The 17,121-nt window shown below is 37.1% G+C and overlaps 1 protein-coding gene across 2 annotated transcripts in view; it reads right to left on the reverse strand.

Moving 5' to 3' along the window:
- LOC150075159 (cytoplasmic aconitate hydratase-like) overlaps positions 1-17,121 on the reverse strand; it is a 289,211-nt gene that overhangs the window by 118,824 nt on the left and 153,266 nt on the right. For both annotated transcript variants that reach the window (XM_090388696.1, XM_090388697.1), the window contains 2 exons: positions 13,861-13,996; positions 1,046-1,130 (listed from right to left, as the gene is read on the reverse strand). In XM_090388696.1, coding sequence (XP_090244822.1) covers positions 1,046-1,130; positions 13,861-13,996 — 221 coding nt within the window. The remainder of the gene's footprint in view (positions 1-1,045; positions 1,131-13,860; positions 13,997-17,121) is intronic.

A 17,121-nucleotide genomic window follows, 5' to 3' on the forward strand; every position in this document is an offset into this window, starting at 1 on the left:
TGTATACCTTTATGCCCTCGGTCCATACTGTGAGTAGGGAGCGACGTTCCTGGCTCCAACTTGGGTTTGCAGCTGCTGCCGTTGTTACGGGGCATGGCCTGAGGTCAAGGCTGTTTCGTTTGGGGTTGACCCTTACGGAGTTCTGTGAGTGTGGAGAGACTGGCCTTCACATCTTGCTATATTGTCCTCTATATGAGGATTTAAGAGCGAGGTTGGACTTTGGGACACTGGCTCTCACTGAAGAGAATTTGAAGTATATTTTTGAAAATTATGAATTCTTTTGTTCTTTTTTAAGATTTGTTAAATTGGCTTATAGTCGCTGCCGGGCGATGCCTGGGTGGTAGTAGTGACCTACCTCCTCGTGGTGGGGACGGTAACTTGTGGTGAGTGATGTGATTGCCCATCCCCACCACAAGGCTGAATGGTCGATTAGTATTGTTTTGTTTGATTTGAGTAGACCATTTGGTCTTTATATATTTGGTTTTTACAACTAGGTTGAGACTGATATATTAAATGAGAATTGGTTGCATATGGATGAAAATCCGGGTGGCAACCGAGATGAAAGCTCACTCAAATGTAAAATGTAAATGCTCAGATTACGAACCTAAGGGGGCATAAATTCAAACTGAGGAAAGACAGTTGTAGAATAGATGTGTGGAAATTTGTCTTTAGCCAGTGGGTGGTTAATTGCTGGAACAAACTTCCATCTGTCATTGTGGAAGTTGATAGCTTAAATAAATTCAAGGAGGAACTGGACAAACTTTTAGAGGGAATGGTTGAGTAATTTTTTTTTTTTTTTGGCTGATGTAGACTTAATCATGCTATTGTTGTTAGTATGATAAAATCCACAAATTGGTTATAATTAGATTCTAATGGATTAGAATAGGAACAAATAAATGAAATATTAAAATTTTAAACAAAACAGAAAACGATGTACTCAAAGAAAAGAAAGCATGTGCAAAGTGAAAATATAATCTTATTTATATTTGAAAAATTGTGCTATAGTTACATGAAATATCTGAAGTAAAAAAAAAAAGTAGTTTACCCTCTCAATTGCTTCAACAACATTATCAGGCAAAGGTCCACTGTTTCCAATACAGGTCATACAGCCATAACCAACAATATCAAAGCTGGAAAAAATAAATAAATAAAACAAAATAAAAAAATTTAGAGGACAATTTTAATTAAACTACACTCATATTTAAATTTTAAGTAACATCTGCAAAAATTGCAATAACCAGAATTATAAACTTTAAAAACACTCAAATCTTTGTAATAACAACCCTGCACCTATCTGCTCATGTAAAGTTGCTAATTCTGTTGCTATTGGTCTTATTATGCAACAGCATCTTAGGCCATATCATGCTAGCATATTATGTCTTTGCAATGTGTGTCCATAGGCTGAAAAATCTTCCTCCATCCACTGAAGATCAACTAACCTTTTAAAAATTCCTCCATTCTCCAATTGAATTTGAACCGACCTCTCTAAATGAGTTACAAGACCACTAACCTAAGACCACTTAGACCACTATACTATTACAGAGGACCATATATATAATTTAAATGCTGTAAAAAAATGCCATATGCAGAATGCAAATTTGGCAGCTTAAAAGTCAGTTGCAAAATTGATGAAGAATCAGTAATATATCAGAAACTTGTATAGATTCAGTCCAATGATCATGAAATGGAAATAAAATGAAACTAATGCTCACCAATGGTCAGAAAAAAGTCAGAACACTTCCACTATATGGAAGTGTTTGCTTTGCAGAGGTTAGTGTAGCCACTTTCAATAATTCAGCAAAATGAAATTCCCTGTAACTGGTTGCTTACACAAAAGTTTATTTTTATTGATTATCATTGTACATGTTTGTGCTTCACTTAACTTTTGACTTCAATTAATTATTTTTTAGCATTTTAACAAATAACAATAAATTTTTATTAAAAAATGAATATAAATTTCTTTGTTTCATTTCATTTTGACAATGTCATTTTCATTATGGATAATAAGATCATTCACTAGTGTCAGTCCATATTCACCATTTATGTTAACAGAGAATGCTTTAAATGTAATAAGTAACCCTGCCTTTAACAGGACAAAGCTCCTCTCTTTATAAATTTCTATATATGCTCCTGTCACAAATTACAAGAAATTTCCTTTATTAAAAAAATATTAACATACAATCAAGGTAACACATAATAAAATGTCAATTAATAATCCAAAAAGAAAATTTGAATATACAAAAAAAAAACTTTTGATAAAACCTGGAGGCCTCGTTTTAAGAAGGAAATAGAGCTGCTGGAATGAGTACAGAGAAGGGCAACAAGATTTCAAACAACTTTGTTTGAATAGAACAAGGGGTTGTTCTTAAGAAGAAAGGCTTAAGTTTTGCAAATTACAGTGTCTGGAGACTAGGCACCTCCTGCGAGATGATCTGAATTAAGTGTATAAAGCCTTGAATGGTTTCAGCATGTTCAATGCTGATGGGATTCTTCCTCTTGCTCGGAATAATCGCCTGAGAGGGCATAAATCAAAAATGAGGAAAGACATTTGTAGGATAGATGTGCGGAAGTTTGCCTTTGCCAGCAGGTGTTTGATTGCTGGAACAAACTTGCATCTGTCGTTATTGTTGGCTTAAACAGATTCAAGGCAGAACTAGACAAACATTTGGAGCAAGTGGATGGGTGAAATGAGAAAGGGATTTTTTTTTTTTTTTTTGTTTGGCTGATGCTATATAAGCTTGCTTTCTTGCATCATGTGCCTTTGCTAATGCTAATATCTTCATATGCAGCTACTTTTGACTGCAATTTTTCACTGTTGAGTAAAAGTGGTATAAGTTAGCATTAGTTAGTGTATTATTGTTGGTGTATTAGTGGTATTAGTTAGCATATGAAAACTGTCATCATTATACAGTCAAAAAAGCTAGACACTGCTGCCACTAAAGCAGTTATGAAAGTAATAAAGCACCAAACATTAATTATGTATGTGAAAAAACCCACATGGACTACTGGTTGAAATTACATATTAGCATTAGAAGAGGCATATGATGCAAGAAAGCATCCTTATGCAAAATCAGCCAAAAAAAAACCCCATTTCACCCCTCCATTCGTTCCAAATGCCTGTCCAGCTCAGTCTTAAATTTATTTACGCTATCAAATTCCAAAACAAAGAATGGAAGTCTGTTCCACCAATCAACTACCCTCTGGCTAAAAGCAAATTGCCACACATCCATTCTACTAATGTCTTTTCTCAAGTTGAATCTATGCCCCCCTCGGGTTCTTAATCTGAGCAAGAGGAAGAATTCCATCAGCTTCAGTTTTCTCAACCCATTCAAGGCCTTATACACATCAATCAGATCAGCTTACAAGTGCCTACTCTCCAGGCACTGCAATTTGCAGAACTTAAGCCTTTGTTGGTAAGAGCACCTCTTTCTTCCCCTCACCAATCATGTTGCCCTTCTTTGTACTCATTCTAGCAACTCTTCCTAAAATGAGGCCTCCAGACCTGTGCCTGACCACTGCCTGGTATAACGGGATAATCACCTCCCTATCCCTGCTAGAAAAATTCCTATATATCATTGGCAAGACTCCATGACCTGCTCTGGCAGCACATCTGCACTGCTCAGCAAAATTCATATTTGACTGCACAATTACCCCTAGGTCTTTTTAACTTTCCACTTCCCTGACTGTAGTACCACATAGTTGATACATTTCTCTTGGGTTATTGCTACCCATATGCAGTACTTTGCATTTTTCAAAGTTAAACTTCAGTTGCCACTTCTCAACCTATTTGCCAAAATTATCTAGATCCAGTTGAAGTAGCATACTGTCTTTACTGTCGTTAACAACACTGCCAACCTTTGTATCATCTGCAAATTTGGACATTAAACATGATATACCTTCATCAATATCATTGATCAATATAGAAAACAACCATGGGCCCAACACTGAACCCTGGGGAACTCCACTAATAACATTTCTCCACGAAGAGCAGTGTCCATTGATTACCACTGTTGTCCCCCACTCAACCATCCTTTTATCCATTGTAGCTACTTATCCTTAATGCCATACGTCTCCAATTTGTACAACAGTCTTACATGTGCAACAGTATCAAAAGCTTTAATGAAATCCAAGTATATGATACAAAATTTATTTTTGGCAATAAAAATTATTCAGTTCCTTTGGGACCACATCACAGTATTCAATCAAATTGGTCAGACAAGACCTCCATTTAACAAACCCATGCTGTCTTAACTATTACTGCAGTCTTCTCTAGATGATCTTGCAATGCTTTTTTTTAACCAGTGACTCTTATTATTTTCCCCAAAACAGAAGTTAAACTAACAGGTCTATAATTATTTGTATCACCCTTTGAACTCCCTTTGTGGATTGGGGATACATTTGCACACCTCCAATCCATGGGGACCTCCCCTGAATCTTAGGATGCTCTCATAATTATGGCTAAGGGTTTGCTTAAGGGTAACAATTTCTCCTACACTTTGCTCTCAGTTATTACAAAATCACTTAGCTCCCTGTTAGAGTTTGATAAACTTCTGGCACTCCCCTCATTGAATAACTCTTTATGTGTGAATGTAGATGCAAAATACTCATTCAGTTTATCAGCTACCTGAGCAGGATCATCAATAGTCAACCCATCTATGTTAAGTGGTCCAATCTGATTCATCCCTTTTCTTCTATAGTTTATATAAGTAAAGAACTCTTTGTTGTTTTTCTTTGCATCCTTTGCCAAAGATTTCTCGTAATCTGCCTTTGCCTGCCTAACCTCCTTTGTGACTTGATCGCAGACTAGCTTATATCTGCCATAGGCTTCTGTGTCACCTAATACTTTATATGCATCCCATACATTTTTACTCGTTGCCATCAGCGTCATTAATTCAGCTGACATCCATTTAGGCCTAAATCTCGAACAGTATTTCTTAGTTGGAATGAAAAGCCTAGTAGCCTCCAAAATAAAGTCCCTGAAGGCTTCCCATTTAGAATTCAACATTGGTAACATCATCAGTTGATCCCACTGTACAGAATTTAAAAACTGTCTGAAACCTCTGTAGTCACCTTTATGAAAGCACAAGCCCTTTCCTTTAGCCTTGATGGTAGTTACATCTTTAAGTAATTCCCTAAACTGTACACTGTCACCCAGTGGTTCCTTTATTTGCAAATTCTTAATGCATGAATAATCACTGCTGATAATCAGATGAAGAGTATTACTCCCTATAGTTGCCTTCCTAAAACATGCTGATGTAGAAAACAATCATCCAATAAATCCACAAAAGTCTTGCTAGTGTGCGAGTGACCACCCCACAAGTTCCAGTCAATATCTGGAAAGTTAAAATCCCCTATTATAAGACATTCTGATTTCTTCTTCTTCCAGTCAAATAGCTCCCTGAGGAGTTGTTGTGGCCACCAAAAGATTCATCCAACTGCATCAGTCGTGTGCTATACGAGCAGCATCGAAAAGTGGCATGCCTAGAAATTCACTGACCCCATCCTTCCACCTATTTGCAAGTCTTCCTCTGCACCTCTTCCCTTTGGTTTTTGCTTCCATTATATTCTTCAACAGAAAGTTTTCCCTTCTTACTATATGACCAAAAAACTTGAGTTTTCTTTTGTGGATGCTATGAAGAATTTTAGGCCTGCAAATTTTATTCAATACCTACTCATTTGTTCTTTGATCCAAGTAAGAAATACGCAGTATTTTCCTGTAACACCACATTTCAAATGCCTCAATTTTCTTCCTGTCAACTCTTTTTTGATTCCATCCTTCACATTCATAAGTGGCGACTGGAAAAATTAACGAATCAATGATTCTCAGTTTCGTCTTTAGGGGCAGATCATGATCTCTCCATAAATTTATCAGATCAGCAACCAACGTTTTAGCAATTGCGTGTCGTCTCCTTACATCGTTTGAGCAGTCACTATTTTTATTTATTCTTGACCCTAAGTAATCAAATTCATCGATATCTTGCCCATTAACCTTCATTTACTGGAATTGAGATTATCACCAATCACCATAATTTTAGCTTTACACACATTCAGAAACAATCTTCAATCTTTTTTTTTCTTACTTTCTTCATATACTCTCCTCAGAGTTTCTTTAAGATGATCCTTAGAATTACAAATTAGCACAGTATCATCTGCATAACAAAGGTTGTTTATCTTCAGTCCTCCAATTTTTATGCCAGTCTATAAATCTTCCAAAGCTTCACACATGATATCATCGGCATAAAGATTAAAAAGGTGAGGTGACAAAATACAGCCCTGCCTGACAGCGTTACCTATTGTGAAAAAGTCCGTATTTCACATGTTTGTTCTCACAGTTCCTTCCTGTTCCTGGTACAGTAGCTTAATCAGCTGAATTATATGGATCGGGAAACCCATAATAGTCATTGTTTCCCATAGTTTCTCATGTTGAACATATTCTGATTTACTTGCCCACTATTTCTCTGCACAATTACTCATTATACTCATCAGATTCATTAGACCTATAACACACACCTACTCTCATTTTTCCTTTCCCAGTGATTACATCATACCAAACAAACTCAACATTGCATTGTTTACCAACATCAATTAGATGTACTTCCTTAGATTTTATGTGTTTCTTAACTAACAGCATAACTCCTCCTCCCTTCCTCTCCTGTTTATCCTTCCTGTACACACGTACTCCCCAAATTCCAATTCTGAACTGTTTATATATCTCTGTATGACACCACGTCTCTGATATGCCAACAATATCTGCCTTTGATGTATTGACTAGCACTTGAAGCTCCTCAAATGTAATAACTATACCTAGCATTGGTGTACATGCAAGTATATATGCACCTGTTCCTACTCTTAGTTACCCTAACACAGCCCATGTATTTACTTGTTCCACTATGACTCCCAGCAGTCCTGGAAATCTCCAGCAACTTGCTTCCCAGGCTGCTGCTCATTCTAATAGAAGCAGAGCAAGAATCACTTTTGCCTCTGCCTGCGGCCACTGTTACCCTTTTAGTCTGTGTATCCTCCCCCAAGCTAGCAGTTTTCCGACCCACCTAATGCTCCTTGAGAGCATTGGCAAATATTCTTGCATCTTCTTTCTATTTAAGTGTACCCTCTCCCTATAGAAGCAGCCTCTTCTGTCAACAAGCACAGACCAGGCTGAAAAAATTCTACCCCTTGAGACTTGCACAATCTCTCCAGGGCCGAATTGATCGACAAGGCTCTCATCATATACTCCCTCCTATCGTGTCTTTCACATTCAACCCTAACTCATGACTTTTTTCCAACATTGACCTATACTTGAGTAAATCTGCAGATCTCTTAATCTTAATGTCATTAGTTCCAGTGTGCATAACAGTATCACCTTTTGTGCCCTTAAAAGATGATATCTGATCTACAATGTCATCAAATTTTGCCCCTGGCAGACATACCCTGGTACTGTTCCATCTATCCTTCTTGCATAGTATATTCCCTGTCTCCATGACAATAGGGTCATCAACAATAACTAGTTCATTTGGGACCAGCGCATTCTGCTTTGGAGATTGCCTCTGTGTTGCCTGATGCATAGGAGTCAGCTCTGCCATTGAGCTGGGCAGCTGAGAGCTTGGGCCCCTCATTAATTTCTTCGAGGGCATTTACCCTAAACCTCAAGCTCTCATAGACACCCATCAGAACCCTGAGCTGGTGCCTAATTTCTTGACACTAGGCATCCAGCACACACAAAGACATCCTCAATCGCTAGATCATGTCCCATTTTAGAAAGTTCAGCAAACATTTCACCTTTCGCACATTTTTTGAGACTGTGATGTGTTAGACAATTGCTCCCTTCGTTTCTCGCCTGAGTCATAGCACTCTTGCTAGTCTGTGATCTTTGCTTCGCAGCTCTAGTCTGGGTCATGATTTCCGTTTAAATGCAGTTTAATTAACAATGAAATTTAATAAGATTAATAAATATTTTTTATTAATTGATAATTGATAATATACCAAGCTAACAGATTCCTAATACATTGCTTCGTGTTACGTTATCTAGTTTTACGTTATACCTTACGCTATCAGTTCGAGATATATACGTTGCGCTATTTCTTATCGATTACAATATGGGCGGCTAGTTCAACAATATTGGTGCCAACACTGGGAGTTGTAACTTCTAAAAATTACTAGTTAAATTCAAAATAAGAAGCTAACAAATGCTACTAAACCTATTTATATCTTTGTAAAACACAATGTAATATGTTAATTAATGAAGAATATGGTAAAATTATCAAAATACTTATTCCTTTACAGCAGCCAAAAATCCACTGAATGTTCTCTTCTGCGACCAGAGTGCCCTCCTGTTCTTGAATATATGCCATCAGATCCTGAATCTGACATTTCTGATGTAGAAGATGATATAATCTATTGTGATGAAGAAATTCACTACTCCAGAAAACAGCTCTTTACACAAAGGGAACTTAACGATCTAATGAAAGATTTAAATCTAACCAAAGGGAGTGCAGAGCTTTTAGGGTCAAGACTGAAGCCCAAGAATCTGCTGGCTCCAGGAACAGTCTTTTTGTGGTATAACCACGAGGCTACCATAGCGTAGTGGTCAGGCATGCGGGTGCATAAGTACACGTGCCTTGAGTGACTGGGGTTCAAGCCTGTGACTGCTGAATACGGTACTGTTTCTTGTATTCTGTCTATCTTGTGAACTCCTCTTACCGTTTGGTAATCCCGGAGTATAAACAGAAAATTTATTTATTATTTATAATGAAAAATGCTAAGTTTTTGTAGTTTTCTTCGAAGTGTGCTTAACCTAAGTTACCAAGCAGCCAAAAATCCACTGAATGTTCTCTTCTGCGACCAGAGTGCCCTCCTGTTCTTGAATATATGCCATCAGATCCTGAATCTGACATTTCTGATGTAGAAGATGATATAATCTATTGTGATGAAGAAATTCACTACTCCAGAAAACAGCTCTTTACACAAAGGGAACTTAACGATCTAATGAAAGATTTAAATCTAACCAAAGGGAGTGCAGAGCTTTTAGGGTCAAGACTGAAGCCCAAGAATCTGCTGGCTCCAGGAACAGTCTTTTTGTGGTATAACCACGAGGCTACCATAGCGTAGTGGTCAGGCATGCGGGTGCATAAGTACACGTGCCTTGAGTGACTGGGGTTCAAGCCTGTGACTGCTGAATACGGTACTGTTTCTTGTATTCTGTCTATCTTGTGAACTCCTCTTACCGTTTGGTAATCCCGGAGTATAAACAGAAAATTTATTTATTATTTATAATGAAAAATGCTAAGTTTTTGTAGTTTTCTTCGAAGTGTGCTTACCCCCCCCCCCCCCCCCGCCCCCCCATTATTTTCTAAATTTCTGCATTCCTCCTTTCTAAGTTACCAAAATTTCTTTTGGTTTCCAAACATTTTAACCCAATTCACGTGATCTCCTTTCTATCATATGTCACTATTTATTCTTTTGTCCTCCAAACTGATCATACTACCTTGAACAATCCTGACTAAGGCCTTTAACAAAAACAGGCAGCCCATGCCTCCTACAAGAAGTCGCCTTCACAAGTCTCATATGCCAAATTTTTCAAAGCAAGGATGGATTTCCAGAAGAGTAAACAATCAACTATTGACAATTTCATGAACGGCCGGCTATCTAGGGGAAAATGTGTGTGGTCCACAAGTCATACTTGCACCCCTCTGTCTTTAGATATCCAGGAATGGTGTAAGCATGTGCTGCATTTTAAGCAAGATCATTGTGTGTTTGAAGCCTATCCTTGGAGCCAAGTGCTTAGCGTTTCTTCACCTACTAGTAATACAGAAATTTCAGAAGAACAGCTAATAAAAATAATAAATTCACTACCTGACAAGTCCACCACATGAATTGACACAATACCTCTTTTTAGTCTAAAAATTGCTTCTTATTTTATCAGCAAAGGGCTCACTCAACTCTACAACAAAGTACTCAAATATGCAGAGTTGCCTTCAAGCTGGTTGTCGTACAGAGTTGTGGCAGTTCTGAAGAAACCTCATGCGAAAACACCGGCTGACTTCAGGCCAATATCAATTGCCTCTTGCTTCCTGAAATGCCTCAAGAAGTGCATCCATAATGATGTAGCACTCGCAATCTTTGCACATAGGCACGAACATACCCATTATGCTATGATTAATAGATCTACTGTAACCTGCCCACAGTCCTTATCACAGAAATTACTTCATGCCTGGAATGACAACAAAGATCTTCACACCATTTTTGTGGACATGAAATCTGCTTTCGACTCAGTCCGAATCACACCCCTTCTTGCCTTACTTGAAAGATTCTATGGGATATCCGGAAATATGCTCAAGATCCTCAATAATCTGCTATCTAGATGAATGCTTCACTTCACAGGCAATGGCATTACAGTCTGTAAAAGCGTCGAGGTAGGGATCCCACAAGGGAATTCTCTCTGAGCCTTGCTATTTGCAGCAATATTCGTTCCACTAATGGATCAAATTCCAGCATTCCTACGTATGCTACTTGCCATACAAACGCCATGTTGGTGACTCACAAGAAAGACAAACCACCTCTGAATCTGTAAACAACTACCTAAATACATTCTGTAAGTATGCCAGCTGGCACCTAATTTCTTGACACCCTAGGCATCCAAGCACACACACACACACACACAAAGACATCTTCCTTGGCTAGATTATGACCCGTTTTAGAAAGTTCAGCACACATTTCACACATTTTTTGAGATTGTGATGTGCTGACCGGGCTAGCCGGGTGGGTAAAGTGCCTGCCAAGCAACCCAAAGGTCATGGGTTCGAATCCCACCTCCAGCTTGGATCAAAGTACTGCAAAAACCTTGGGAGGTGCATTATGGCCACAGAAGCCGATGCGCCAACAACTAAAAAAAAAAAAAAAAAAAAAAGAGACTGATGTGTTGGAGAATCGCTCCCTTCGTTTCTCACCCCCGAGTCACAGCACTCTTGCTAGTCTGTGATCTTTGCTTCACAGCTCTAGTCTGGGTCGTGATTTCTGTTTAAATACAATTTAATTAACAATGAAATTTAAGAAGATTAATAATATTTCTGATTAATTTATAATACTATAATAAGCTAACAGATTCCTAATACAGTGCTTCGTACTATGCTATCTAGTTTTACATTATACCTTACACCAATGTTTCCCAACCTTTTTGACCCACAGAGTCCTTTTTAGAATCAATTTCTATGGAGGAGCCCCTTAGAGCCTCTTATTATTCATTATAGAAGACAATTCCTATTTGCAACAGAATGTACAGTTCCAAGAAATCACAAGCTAATGGAAGCAAAATGACTGAACGTCATTTTGCTGCCATTAACTTGTGATTTCTTTTTTTCGCTAGAGAATGCGCAAAATTCAACTTGGCAAATTTTTATTCAGAATGTGATTTCTAGTTTTCTAATTTATGTTTCTAATTCTTTAATTTCCTTCAATTTTTAGTTATTTTATTTTCCTGGAGCAGCCGCGGAGCCCCTGGGAAGTGTACGCAGAGCCCTTAGGGCTCCGCGGAGCACAGGTTGGGAACCACTGCCTTACACTATCAATTTGAGATATACACATTATGCTATTGCTTATCGACTACAATATGGCATCTAGTTCAACAATATTGGCGCCAACACCAGGAGTTGTAACTTCCAAAAATCATTAGTTAAATTCAAAATAAGAAGCTAACGAACACTACTAAACCTATTTAATATCTCTGTAGTATGTTAATTAATGAAATAGTATGTAATTAACGTAATGTAGTATGTTAATTAACAAAGAATACGTTAAAAATATCAAAAATACTTATCCCTTTACAGCAGCCAAAAATCCACCGACCGTTCTCTTCCGCGACCAGAGTGCCCTCTCAAATATGCAGCCCTTAGTTAATTTAGTTTCGTCGAAAGAAAATGTATTACAGTTGTATTCCTACACTTTTTTTTTTTATATATAACACAAAATGAAGATCCTGTGTACAGACTTGCTACAGTATTTTTTGTTCTCCAATACCACCCCCTCAATTTCAGCAACAGCAACTCTCAGTTTGATAATTTTATTGCCTTGCTAAGTGAGTTGGACCAGTGAAACTGCATAAAAGTATCTAAATGAAGTCACTAAACTTTCTGTGTTTCAGTAGTGGCATGCATATTAATAAAATATTGTGTCATCTACTCCATGAGTAATCTGCAGCTATCGCAAGTCTAATTAGTGCCACTGTTACAGTAGTGATCTTGACCTTCACATAAAATGACTGTTGACCTACAAAAATGTATGTCTGCCAGTAGTAAACATGTTAATAACTCAGAAATGTTACCCTTAAAAGAACCAATGTCCAGCCCATGACGGTTGGGGGAGTCCATGTCAATATTGGAGAGGTCCTTTAGCACACAGTTTCTAATACTTCTGGCCAAGACCCAATCCTGAGTGTCCACAACAAGGTCTCCATTAAGAGGGTTTCAGTTAGGATACATCTGGATGATGGTTTATGATGACATGCTGTTAGCAGACTAGAAACAGGAGTACCAAGCATCTGTTGGAAAAATTAACCTCAGAATGGCATATCCAGTTATAAAATCAATTCATAACAAATGGTAGTACCATGACTAGAAGACCAAGATATTTATTTTGCTGAAAACCAACAGATAAAACTGGCTCTCTCAGGATGGGAAACCTTTCCATAGTGTGCAATATAGATACCTTAATATATGTGAAGAATGACAATGTTCATATTCATAACACAAAATGGAATGAAATCAGAACCAGACAGTGATTTGACTATTTGCCAGCTTGAGGCAGGACAGGAGAATCACTAACAGATACACTTCCAAAATCATTATCTGACAAGTCTTGATAACTCATCCTAAAGTTAATTGCAATGGATAGTGCATCAGCATGGGATCTGAGTTACCAAACCGAATGTATCTAGAAATCCTAATATAGATATGCTCCTGATCACGTGATTCAACATATAATAGATGTGCTGCAAACTTTGCTTTAACCTTTTTTTAAATGGCAATCCCAGACAAAGAGAGAGGAATCAATAACTAATCTGACTACTCTCTCTCTCTCTCTCTCTCTCTCTCTCTCTCTCTCTCAAATCAATTCAGTTAGTTTGAGATGCCGTTGGAACACCATCCCAGATGTAAGAGGATAGATTTGTTGCTTTTGCTCTTACCAAGAGATGTGCTATTGTCAAGAAATCAGGGCATAGTTGATGATGGGCATGGTAACAGATTCCTCCGCAAGGGGAAATTAAATTTCGATTTGTTTCCCATTGGAAGATACCTGAAGATCATCATTTTAAAAAATACTGAAAGACAAAGTACTTTTGGTCCTTTGTTAAGAGCAGGATTGGTAAAACTTGAAAATGAAATGTAGTGCACAAGGAATGATCAAGTTGTTCTATGCCCTCAGGCAGAAATAATAGGATGAAAACAACAAAAGTAAAGAAATATTCAAATATACACAAACGTTTTTTTATTAACAGTGTTATCAATGAATTTTTATCTGAAGAGAATGAGGATGTTGCTGTAACTCACATAGATACCATCATGGAAAGGGACGGATAGAGATTTAAAGTCATGCACCTCCATAAGCAAAATTTAAAATAGATGTTGGATTGATATCTGCAATTGTCAGAAAGCCATAGAATTAGAATAGATTCTGAACTACATAATCAAATCTGACACCTCTTCTACAGGTACAATTGGTTTGGATTTCATTTTAACCTATGATAACAGAACACCACATAGCTTAACAACTTGTTTTTGGTATATCAGATGCAAAACAAGTTTAAAAATATACAACTCAAATTTGAAATTAGAAAGTTATTGTTTGCTTTATTTTCTTAAAAATACTTACCCAAGATTTTGTAGATAAGGCATAACACCGGACTCTTGCAAATAATATGTTACAACTCCACTTCCTGGTGACATGCTTGTTTTAATGTAAGGAGCAACTTTCAAACCTTTCTCCACAGCTTTTTTGGCAAGCAATCCTGATTTTTTAAAAAAGTATATATTTTTTATTACAAGCAACCATTCTACATATAACTGAAAAAAATTCTACACTGATAAAAGACATTACTGCAATAATATTATCAAAATAAATAAAATATAACAGGGATAAGAACAATGATTGTTTTCTAAGTGAATAATCACAATACTTATTTGATAACTAAGAAAAGAGTTTTCATTTTCCAATATGAAAATTAAAAACTTTTTCTCTATTTTAACTATTCATTGCAATGTTTTCTGAGCCAACTTGATAAATTAGAAGTGTAAAACTTTCTGGAGCTTTTTTTCAAAATGAATAAGGTAGGTCATATATAATGTGTAAGTCATTAGTATTAGTAGTGGAAAATAATGCAAAAAAAGCAAGTATATACACAACATCAGCACAAAAAAAAAAAAAAAAAAAAAAAAGCTTCTCACATCAGCTGTCCATCATCTCCAATATAGTTTGTTTAGTTCTTCCTTGAATTTATTAAAATTACCCACAAAGATTTCTCATAATTTGTCTTAGCTTGCCTAACTTTCTTTGTGACTTGATTGCAAACAAGTTTATATCTATCATAGGCTTCTGTATCGCCTGATAATTTATATGCATCCCATGCACTTTTATTCTCTGCCATGAGTCTCATTAGTTCATCTAACATCCATTTAGGCCTATGCCTTGAACAGTATTTCTTAGTTAGTATAAAAAACCTAGTAGCTTCTACAATTACTTCCCATTTAGAATTTGCTGTTGGTAACATTATCTTGCTGGTCCCTCTGTAGAGAATTTAAGAACTCTGAGACCACTATAGTCACCTTTATGAAAGCAAAAGCCTTACTCCACAAGCCTCAATGGTCTCTCTCTCTCCAAGACTGAAGTGATTGATAAGGTTCTCCTTGTGTGCTCTCTCCCATTGTGTCCGGGCAAGAAACTTTCAAATTTAATCCTAACTCACGACTTTTTCTCAATTTCTCAACACTGCCCTATATTTAGTAGTGAAAAATAATGCAAGAAGAAAAGCTTATATAGTATCAGTAGAAAAAAAACTTCCATTTCACCTATCCAATCCCTCCAAAAGTTTGTCTCTAGTTCTTCCTTGAATTTATTAAGACTATTCACCTCCACATCAGACGGAGGTTTGTTCTAGCAATCAACCACCCTTTGGCTATAGGCAAACTTCTGCACATCTATTCTGCAACCATCCTTCCTCAATTTGAATTTATGTCCTCTCATTGTGTGTGGTCTGAACAAGAGGTAGCATGCCATCAGCACTGAACTTGCTCAATCCATTCAAAGCCATAAACATCTCAATCAGATCTCCTTGCAGATGCTGAAATTTGCAGAATTGAGGCCTTTCTAGGTAAGACACCCTTGTGTTCCTCTCCCCCTCACCAATCTTGATGCCCTTCTCTGAACCCACTCCAGCAGCATTACATCCTTTCTGAAATAAGGCCTCCAGACTTGAATGCAGTACTCAAGATAGGCCAGACCACTGCCTTATATAATGAAATGAATACCTCTCTATCCCTGCTAGCAAAACTCCTGTACATCATAGAAAAAACTCTATTTGCTGTCCTGGAAGCCTGTCTGCACTGCCCAGAGAACTTCATATATGACTGCATGATTACCCAAAGGTCTTTTTTCATTTTCCACAACTCTGATTGTAGTACTACCCAGTTAACATACAAAGGCAGTCCACCGATTTGGATTAAGCTTTGGAAACCTAACCTAGAGAGTTATCTTCTAGGTTAGGTTTCTAGCTGATAAGCCAAATTCAATTCCATCAGCAAATGCTGGTAAATTTCATACACCAATCAGTGCTTTCATGAAAAAAATGCAAGAAATGACAAACATTAAAATTTTATTCTTAATTCCGATATTACATTGTTATAATAAGATCGTAAAACACCATTAGAAACAAGTATTGTTATCAAAAAAAAAAAGCATGGTAATAGGAGATTGTACTGATGAATACTAACATAAATATTTATCATTAAATAAAATTAATTTTTTGCAACTTTCACTGAACTTTTTGATCAAACTTATTTATATAAGGGGTGTTTTAAAAGTTGAGGTTGTACCTGTCATCTGGAGCAATTTCTTTTTCAAGGTAATGTCTTTTGCATACTCTTTTTCTTGCAATGGCCTATCTCCTACACAAACACATTTCTTTTTTTTTCTTTTAAAAATGTTATTCAGTATAATGGGCATACATGTTCGAGAGGCACCCAGAGAGGGTAACACTCTTGATCTGGTTATCAGCAGTGATCATTTGTGTATTAAGAATTTGCAGATAAAGGAACCACTAGGTGGCAGTGATCACAGTGTACTCATGTTGAATTTACTTAAAGATATAATTACAATCAGGGGTAAAAGAAAGGGTTTTTGCTTCCATAAAGGTAAGTACAGTGGTCTCAGACAGTTTTTAAATTCTGTACAGTGGGATCAACTGATGATGTTACCAACAGCAAATTCTAAGTGGGAAGCATTCAAGGAATTAATCGTGGCAGCTACTAAAAGTTTCATACCTATTAAGAAATATTGTTCAAGGTTTAGGCCTAAATGGTTGTCAAATGAACTAATGACACTCATGGCAGAGAAGAAAAATGCATGGGATGCATATAAATTATCTGGCAACATAGAAGCCTATGGCAGATATAAGCTAGTCTGTAATCAAGTCACAAAGGAGGTTAGGCAGGCGAAGGCAGATTACGAGAAATCCTTAGCAAAGGATGCTAAGAAAAACAGCAAGAATTTCTTTACTTATATAAACTATAAAAGGAAGGGGATGAATCTGATTGGCCAACTTGATATCGATGGTTCGACTGATGATGATCCTGCTCAGATAGCAAACGAACTGAATGAGTATTTTGCATCTACATTCACACGAGGAGTTATTAAGATTTGAAAATGCCAGAAGATTATCAAATTGTAGCAGGGTGCTTACTGATTTTGTAATAACTGAGAGCAAAGTGGAGGAGAAATTGTTGAAGTTAAACATAAGAAAGGCACCTGGGGTGGATGTGGTCTATCCAGTTATATTAAAGGAGGCAGGAAAGGAAATAAGCAAACCCTTAGCCATAATTATGAGAGCATCCTTGGACTCAGGGGAGGTCCCCACAGACT

The sequence above is a fragment of the Mastigoproctus giganteus genome, chromosome 14 (genome assembly GCF_048544385.1).
Source record: "Mastigoproctus giganteus isolate SK-2022 chromosome 14, ASM4854438v1, whole genome shotgun sequence".
Classification (NCBI taxonomy): Eukaryota; Metazoa; Arthropoda; class Arachnida; order Uropygi; family Thelyphonidae; genus Mastigoproctus; species Mastigoproctus giganteus.